Here is a 9,891-nt window from a genome sequence, read left to right on the forward strand (position 1 = left end):
TTATTTTGGCCAACTTCCACTATTTTCTATGTGTTTCCTGTTTCCCGACTAGTCTCTGCCAGGCACCGCGGATCGTTGGAAAAATAGTATAAATTGGCCAAAATAAAGGGATAATAAAGGGTCGCAAATTGGACCCTCTCTGGCCGGCAAACTCCCCTGGCATACTATCCCCTTATTTTGGCCAACTTCTACTATTTTTTCAGCGATCCGCGGTGCCTGGTAGAGGCTAGCTTGATGGAGCCTCCCCGGACGTTCTCCCAGCCCAGACGGCGGGTTCTCCAGACGAACCCCGGCGATCTGAGTCGGCAAGGCGGCGGCTGCACTTTTTTTAAGGCCTAGGAAAAATGTTTTGTTTCCTGTTTCAGTCCTGAACAAAATAGGATCGGTGGGAAGGCTCTGGCGATCTCTAGTGGTTTGACTTGTACAATGCTGTTTAACAAAGTAAAAATTTCATTTTCAACCGATTGTACGATGTTTCACCACTCATGTGTCAGATCATGGAGCAGAAAAGGGTCAATCAGCTCGAAAAATAGGGCCACACAAAAAAGGCCTAGGTCGGTCGGGAAACGGGAAACACAACATTCTCTCCTAGGCATTAAAGGCCCTGCTGGATGCACGCAGCGTTTAATGGTCTGTTAATCCCGGAGTAACTTGTAAAACCACCAAAGACAATGCGGGGTGATTACCTAGCGGGCCCCGCGGGCCTTCTGATGAGCCGGCTGGCGTCTAGCTTCCTGGCCCGTCTGCATCTCGATGTGGAGGCGAATATAGCCTGGGTGCCAGACGCTGGCGTTGATTTGATTTTATTTGATTTATTGAAATTACAACAGTGCAACATTGCACCTGAACAGTGCAATACACGCGGAACAGAGGCAGCTATTGCTGGTGTTGTGTCCCGCACATAGAAACAAATACTGGACATTACTCATTTTCGCTTGAGTCTAGCGAGGAAAGTCGTGTTAAGTGCCTTTCCCAAGGGCACAAGATCGGTGGCATGTCAGGACTCGAACCCGGGACCTCTTGATTCTGAGTCGCGCACGCCGCCGTTGCGCCACACAACCCCAAGCTGGCGTTCATAAGCGATAGATTTTTTTTGTGGGAAGAAGCCATAATGTCCGCTACTGCTACAGTACCCGCCGCCCAAGGCCAGGCTGGCCAAAACCCTTTGTCTTGACGCAGAGATATTTTTTTAACGGTGTCGCTCAATGCAAGGCCAATTTGGCCACTTCTACGCATAGAGCTAGAGGTATAGAACTGTAACAGCAACTCTTCTCCCTGAGTCAGAAACATCATGATTGAGACCAGCTCAATTTCTCACAAGTAGTGAGGACTAACTGACCCAATAGGAGAGATGATTAGATAACTAGATAATTAGAGCCAGGGCACCAAATCGGGGTCGGCGGGGTGTATGGCTTCCCTGGTTACTAGTATCTCTCATTCGCGGTAGGGGCTGGCACCCAGGCTAGGAGGCGAGAGGCAGCACCCAGCTACTGTGACGACTGCGCTTATCAATCACGCCAGCTCAGTGTCACGGCTTCCGACTGACTTTTAGAGAAATTTAGAAAGTTTCCTGAAATACTCTCGCCCACAGCTTTAGCTGCAGTAGCCATCTCGCTATTGCCGGCAGCAGTCTTGTTGAAAGCTATTTTGTGTCTTTTGGTGTCTGTGCTCATACTGTATCCAGAACCGTGCCTTTCTAGTTCTACACCTGAACGGGTTAATGTTAGGATCAGGCACGGTTCTGGATAGTCTCCTCGTATCCAGGAACATAGATTTTGCCTCAGGCACGGTTCTGGATACGCGTGGACTATTGTATCCAGAACTATGTCTATCTAGTTCTTGACCTGAACGGGTTAGGGTTCTGGATAGTCTCTGTGTATCCAGGAACGACTCCGAACGTAGATGTTGCCCAAGACACAGTTCTGGATACGCTTGGACTATCCATAACCATGTATGAGCATGGTTCTGGATACAGCACGGTGCTGGATACGCGTGGACTACACAGAACTAAACCTTGCTTTAACATAGTTCAGGATGAAGCATGGTTCATGGTTATACAACAGTCACCTCAGCCACTGCCGTCCTTCGTGCAGAAAAGCAATCCGTCTTTCTCTGTCAGAGCTTTCCCCCAAACCATGCGTCATCCGAGTACCCATTTAACTGCGCGCCCGTGCCGGCTATTCTGGGCCGGGCTACATGATAGCATCATTTGTACGTGTTTCCGCTGTCAGCGGTTTTTATGGGCGGAATATTTACGTCATGAGTAACCGCCGTTAGCACCCGGGGAACGAGACGTTATACAGTCTGGCCGGCAATACGGTAGGCAGATTCAACACTAGTAGAAACCGCAAATACTTTAAATCACACAGAACAGTGGCAAAATGGGCATGTATGTGCCATAAAAGGCTCCAAATTCACTGCAAAAAAGCAACGCCACAGTCTCCGTCGGTCTACTCTGTTCTGACAAAGTGGGTTGAAAAACAGTAAAACTTAGCCAAATAGGGAGAATAATTGGTCAGTGGATTTTGGCAACCGTAGAGTTCATCTAACCTCCCACGGACTGACTCTTCTGGCAAATTACTTTGCATAGCTATATATAGTTATTTGCCAAATTCTACGATCTGTACTCCGAAGGAAGGCCTGGTGGAGTCTATATGTCTACTCTTATCAGTTTACTTGACTCTGCCAAGATTCCAAATGCTTGCGGCCGGATGACAGTAGAGGGAAGTGAACACGCACAGGAACATGCACCGTTGTCACACAAGGCTGTTGAGCTCAACACTCGTATCACAAAATCAGAATTGGTAAAACCCGAACCCTTCTGTCTCTGAACAGCCAGGCAGTGAGTGCTCCCAGGGCTAGGACAAAGCGGCTCCGGCAGTCCTTTCTCCATAGGGCCATAGCCCTATACAACAAAGAACTGTCACATCACTATAGTTTTATCTTTCCTAAACCTCATCTGTATATATAGTTTTTTTTTGCTTGGTACAAATTTTTTATGTATCATAGTGTAAATGCCGTCTGGAAACTCACCAAAGAAACCGTCTACAAATTTTCATTTTGACGCCCACGCCTTCAAACATAGAGAAATATTTTTCTGACGTATAACTACGTAAGGACGCCGTTCCAGGTTAACTCTCTTGTTGACATCGTCAAATCACAAGGTCTCTGTTGAGATCGTTAAGGTAGGATTTACGTTAACAAAAATACCCATCCCTCGTGTTAATTGGCTAAAACCTACCTCAAAGGGCTCGAAAATGCATCGCTTTTAGTGTAGGACAAAAAGTCATCCAATAAGATATTTGTCAATGTTTCAGGAATTTAGAACGATAGCAACATTCCCACTAGTACTTCAGAGATGACAAAATGTTCTAATTCGTGTTGCGGTTCACCTCTAGTTTTGCCCCAAATATAATTGCATTCCAAAGTAGACTATAAAACATAAAACTTTTTTTCTGATAGGCAAAACATCGCCTCAAATGTAGTTGAATTGCAAAGTAGTCTTTTTATTCATGTATGCAAGAAATCTCGAAGGCACGAAGAAATGTTACATCTCTAATGTGACTTCCTGGCGCCTTCTCGGTCGGAGGTTACGGAAGAGAGCCAATATCTCCAAATGTCAACTTCCAACCCTCTGGGGTTCGGGGTAAAATGGGAAAATTTATCGCAAAGGGTTTCTTGTATGTATTTTCATGCAGCCATTGTTTAGTAAGAGTGGATGTCGTTACGGTATCCCCTGAAGGAGCAACCTTTTTGATATACAAAACCCCCGGCTAGGTCCCAGTTTAGGCAGCAGCAAGTAATTTTTATGGATGACATCAGCGCGCGCATTAATTTTCGCCTGATTTTGGGGGTAGAAAACAATAAATTTTGTTGCCCTCGACCTGACAGTGTCCACCGTGCCGAAAATGGACAAAGATGTCTGTTGCCATGCCGTAACATGGATGGCAGATAAATATGAAGGGAGGAGACAAGACAAGGCTCTGATTTAATGTTTTGTCTTTACTACTTTGATGCAGTGATGTATTTCATTCCTTTTATATGTGATGTTCCAACTGAATCAAAACCATTTGTACAATGATTAAAAACTTTTCTATTCATTGAGAAATGGATGTTGTCGTAGTTGGCAGTAAACATAGCACAGTATGGGTATCATTTCGTGTTTAACAAGGGTCATGATGTCAAAATTTGAAACTGTTGGAATCTTGTTTTTTGGAGCCCGTCTTGTTTTTTCGCTCTCTCGCACTAGATTTGGAGTCTGCGAAGGATGTCACCCTTAAAAATTACTTGCTGTGGCCTTATACTGAGAATGGCGGATGGCAGAGCTTGTTTGTAAGAGCAGCACTGTTACATGTAGGTAGTTCGCAGCCGTTCTGTGCACGTATTGTGATAACTAGCTCCCGGAGGCAGTGCTGAACGTAATATACGGGGGAATCTGTACTGTGAGTACTTGTGATGTTGTTTTATATATTGTGCGCACATTTCATTGGCTTGTATCTGATCCAAGAACGCAATCAGTTACTTGTTTTCTTATAATTCTATGTGCCGAGAAGCTGTGCAGCTTTATTAGAAATAGTATCGGAAAATACTTAAATCCCGGTAAACGCGATCGTAATATATTCGATTGTATGCGTATTAATATACGTTTGTTAGTTAGTTAGTGCATTTTGCAGTAAAATGCGCATGAAAGAATCTACGTCAGTGGGCTCATACTGCTAAAGTATGCCTTGTAGTGCTGTAGCACACGTTATGTTCATTGCCGAAGCCTAAGGCACAAATCCTGTCCATTGACTCAAGAACGATTTTTTTCCCGCTTAATGTTTTAAATAGCACAACAGTAGTGAAGAACGCTTAAAACCGAAGTGCATACTGCTTTTTTTTATTATTCATCAAAACATAAAAACATAACAAGGACAGTGTGGCACTGCACTCAAGTTAATAACTTATATTACTTGCATACTGTTTTATGGCATTCTCATATATAGTTCCCGACCAAACATCAATAATACGCGCATCATGCTTATTTCTCCCTCTCCGATTTCCACTGAAGAGTCGGAGAATGATTTGCATCATCGGAAATCAAACATGACAAATTTCTCCTTCTCGCCTAAGCTCCGTCTAAGACGTCAATTTTAACGCCAAGAAAAGAACATTCGTCTAGATTTGGCGCATGCAGACTTCACCCCAGCAGGATGCGCAGTCATAGATGTTTTGCATCCTAGCGTTACCTTGTCATCCTTCCCTTCCCCGTAGCCTCATGTGCAGACTTCTAGGGGGCATTGTATGTTTCTAGGAGCGGATAGAGCGACGTTTTTATATTTTTTTCCATTCTCTCCAAGCAGAGGTTTGGGTTTTAGCTAACTTTTGGCGTGTTTTTACACTTTTTATAGGGCCTTCTTTTTTGCACTGGTACAAAATGTATCTTTCTTTACGCCAACCCGAGTATTCTAGCAGGTCATTCTTTGTTTCTACTAGTGAATAGAGCGGCGGTTTCTTTTCGGGGGGGGGGGCTTGTTGGGGGTGGGGGGTGGTGCTGTATCGATAGGCACTAAGTTCCTCCGCGGTATAACTCCCTCTGTCGTATTAGAGAATACATTGTAATTATTGTGTAGTTGTCGTATTTGTAGTGTTGTATATATTGTAGTTATTAATTAATGACGGTAGAATTCTTATGTCGTATTTGTCATGATGTAATGTATGGGACTTCAGGAAGACTTTTTTTACTAATGGAGTTCCTAATAAACATAAAACATAGAGAACCTTAGCCCTTGTAAAAAAATTCCGTATCAGCTACCCCCCCCCCTTAATTAAACGCCCCAAGCAGTCTGAGAACCAGGCTACCCCGCCCTTCGCCACGCCCGCACAGTCTATTGTGACGACAGAACTTGCTGTTCCTCCTACATCATCAGTCAACAGGGCTTTATCGAAATCCATTTATTCTATAAGCGCAAATCTCCGCCTGTCAGTAAAAATCCGCCCGTTCTGAGGTACGTCTCGCAGGTCAAGTTTTACTCCTCCGTGTTGGATAACCACTAGACTCGCCGTCGTCGCGCAAAACCCAACATAATCCGCAAAACCCCGCCGTCTGATGGTTTAATGTTTCTTGTTAATGTGGGTTTGCGTTTTTCGGTTTCGCTGCGGTGAGGCAGACGTGACGCTGTGGGGGTCTATTTGCAGTAAACTCGGCATAAAACCGCGCAGATTACGCGAACTTGGGATCCAGTTTCCGCCGCTTAACTCAACAATAACATCTCAAATTGGGCATGTATATTTTCTTTTCGGCTGACATGCCATCCAAATAGACACAACGTATTCATTATTGTGGACAAGTTGATGTATGGCGTTATTTTATATGCGAATGTTCAACTGCATGTCAAATGGCACCCGACATCAGCCGTGCTGCCTGGGTGACCTGTGTATATTGCTTGTTGCAAAAATCTTTTCCTTCAAGGTCGTCCTTTCTAACAGCGTTGCAAAACGTCATTTGCAATTCTAAAAACTGACAATTTGTGCGGCTAGACACATAATAGTATTGCATACAAGTGATATTCTGTGAAAAATTATATTTTAGGACAATATTTTCCTCCCAGCCTTTTTCTGCAAGACGTTATAAAAAATCTTTCCATCTCCCGTGGCTAAACTGGTGGGAGTATTATACCGTAATCTCCAAGCAGATCCCTTTAGGTGGCAAGGCAGTATCCATTAGCCAGAGGAGGTCGCCGGCCACCGTTGGTGGGGGCAGCGACAAAAAAAACGGCCATATATAAAAAGCTAACGATCATTCCCCCACAACCTCTGCTTGGAGAGTATTATACCGCCCATTCGGTCGACAAGGGACAAGTAAGCCGCATCTAGACACATACTACTATTAAGGACAAGCGCTCTTCGGTGTAAAATTTTATTCCATCTTTCATTCTATTCCGTCTTTTCTATTCGGTCGTCTTTTTGCACGACGTTATGAAGAAAAAAACCTTCTGCAACTCCCATGGCAAAAGCGGCTAAACCGGTGGTATAATACCGCCCACTCGGTCGACAGGGGACAAGTCAGGCGCAGTTAGACACATGCTACTATTGCTACTGCTAAAATCATATTTCATCTTTTCATTTTGCTCCATATTTTCCTTCTCAGCCTTTTTCTGCACGACGTTATATAAAAACCCTCTGCAACTCCCCTGGCAAAACGGCTAAACTGGTGGTATAATACCGCCCACTCGGTCGACAGGGGACAAGTCAGCCTTAGCGGCCAGCTTTGGAGAAGCTGCTGTCCTCTGGGCGATAATCTGACTTCCCCAATTGACCTTCACCGCAGCCGGTGCAGTCGGGAGCTTTAGTGGGGTTTACGGCGATCAAGATGGCGGCGGCAAGACTGCGAACCAGCCAGGCGTGATATTGAATGAGGAAGATAAAAAGATCGGGAGACGGCCCGCGGCAGCGAGAGTTATATTCACGCCAAGAAAAATTAACAATGTGTTTCCGGTTTTATTCCTGAATGAAATTAGTGTCGGTAGGTTGGTATTTTTTTCTTTTTGATTGAATTGTTTTCAGAATTCAAAGAGTTTACAATTCAGATGTCAGTCAGTCGAAAATTTTATAGTCTTATCAGCTTTCAATCAAAAAAGAAGGCTTTGGTTGGCAGAGTTTTGCTATGTTCGTTTGGAAAACCGGAAACACAACATTTTTTCCTCGGCCTTAGGCCACACCAATTTGGTTATCATAGTTCACCCCTTCATTTCAGGTTCTCAATCAACCCCAAAATGCTCGTATTTTGGTACCAACATTTTTTCATATTCAAACATGTAATTACAAGATGTGGAGACGGCAAATTCAAGTTTTTTTCAACTTATATTAATGCCGCCACCAACACAGGGACAGTACAATACTCATTTTCACCTGTACTGTGTGAAGTGAGGAAAGTCGTGTGAAGTGCCTTTCCCAATTGCACCAGATCGGTGGCATGTCAGGAATCGAACCCGGGACCTCTTGGTTCCGAGTCGAGCACTCTGCCGCTACCCCACGACCCACTACTGTTACAGTTTTTCCTTCCAACAATGCAGTGCTTTGATTAAAAGTTCTTCAAACCTCTGCTTGGAGATTAGGATGCTCTGCGGTTGGCGCGTCATTGACCGTGACAGGCCGAGCCGCCGTCTGGCCCGCAAAGTTTGATCTCCGCCACGGATCGCTTACCCCAAGACGGCGGCAGCGCGCCGCCAAGTCTGAGAGACAAAATTACCCGCCGAGGGGAAACATAATCGTGTTTTCGCAACGTTCTAACTCTTGCCGTAGCCTCCGTAGCAGGCTTATAGAACTGGGGGTTTGGTGGTCTTCGGCTGTTTTCTGATTAGCCCAGTTCGTAGCAGGCTTATAGAACTGGGGGTTTGGTGGTCTTCGGCTGTTCTCTGATTAGCCCAGTTCTAAAAACGGGGGTAATTCAACCAGGCCGGCTATGTTGTCTACATGCAATCAGAAAATAGCACATAAGAGCTCCCGAAGACCCCCCAAAAACCCAATTTTTTGGCATGGTGTGGAGGCTACTCTTGCCGTAGTCTCCACCTGCAGACTCCTTTGTAGGCTGAATAAATAAGAGAAAATCGTGGTAAAAAGTAGTATATAATTGGCTAGAGGAGTTTTTCGGCCATAGTAGTACGGGCCATATTGGCCTGATATTGCTTGCTAACTCCCCTGGCCAATTATATTCCACTTTTTGGGCTGATTTTGGCTACTTGTTAGCCTGCAAAGGAGTCTGGTGGAGACTACTCTTGCGGGTGCGGGGGAAACCTCATACTTAAGAACGAAAACAGCAACCGCAAATTGATGAAACTTTTACCTGATCGAAAACGAAGAGTCTCCGAACAGGATTAGAGAAAACTTTTGAGTCATGCGTTGCGAATCGAAAGTTGTTCAAGCGGCTCAAAGCTCTTTTAATGAAGAGTAATCCAACCCGGGGCATGGAAAGCCATTACCGTTCTTATATAACTTTTAATAGATACAGCGTAACGGGATGGGAAGGAAAGTAATAGCATGGAAATAAACGTTGGCGGGCCACCAGATATATATGCAGCGTCATGAACATCTTACAATAACAGGATATAAGTTGGCAGTAGTGAGGGAAGTGCGAGGGTTCAAATTTGCTGTGACAGTACTTCCCAGGGTGAATCTGATGGAAATAAGAGACCGTTCACATCCGTAACTTACATATACAACACAAGTTGTTCAGACTTCAGGATTTCATGTGGGCAAGCTAGCGCCTGTGAAAAGCAGATTCAATCCTGCCCTGAAAAATGTACTGCAAGTCATCCAGAATAGCATCATTTAATTCTAAATTTTCCATCCAATACAAAGACTCCCCTGAGATAAGTTAGTTTTTCGGCCTTCAAGCATATACTGACTGAATTATGACCTCTGGCATCCAGGAAACGTGACGCCAGCAGTCGGTCAATTGTGCCTGGGTGTTTGCACAGAAACCTATTTACGGCTATGACACGTAATGTCGCTGCGCCGCGTGCCTGCGAAACTGTTGCGTTGCGCGGAAGGGCTATTATACCGGCTACACAGATACAGATTGTCTGGGTTGAAGAATTAGTAGTTGACTTACTTTGCAAGCAGAGTGGGCCCTTGAATCCCGGCGGACAGACGCAGCCCACGGGGTCGGGCACGCAGAGCTGCCGGCCTCGGCACCCGTCCACAGAACCCATGGCGTGGCAGCGAAAGCTGCAGGTCTGTCCGAAACTGTTCCCTCCGCAGCCTTGGTGAAACAGATGAAAAATATGTTTGTTTGGGATATTCTGTAACCACAGACTAACAGGAAGGTCAAAGTGGCTGTTAAATGGACGTACATATTCAGAAAATATGCATCAATTCACAATTCACGTCAAAGTAGCAAAACACAATTTT

The 9,891-nt window shown here is 44.9% G+C and overlaps 1 protein-coding gene across 1 annotated transcript in view; it reads right to left on the minus strand.

Moving 5' to 3' along the window:
- LOC109487223 (tenascin-R-like) overlaps positions 1-9,891 on the minus strand; it is a 49,793-nt gene that overhangs the window by 34,031 nt on the left and 5,871 nt on the right. Inside the window, exon 6 of the mRNA XM_019791207.1 lies at positions 9,593-9,742. Within this exon, the coding sequence (XP_019646766.1) occupies positions 9,593-9,742 (150 nt within the window). The remainder of the gene's footprint in view (positions 1-9,592; positions 9,743-9,891) is intronic.

This window comes from Branchiostoma belcheri, unplaced genomic scaffold, assembly GCF_001625305.1.
Source record: "Branchiostoma belcheri isolate BF01 breed outbred unplaced genomic scaffold, Haploidv18h27 scaffold87, whole genome shotgun sequence".
Classification (NCBI taxonomy): domain Eukaryota; kingdom Metazoa; phylum Chordata; class Leptocardii; order Amphioxiformes; family Branchiostomatidae; genus Branchiostoma; species Branchiostoma belcheri.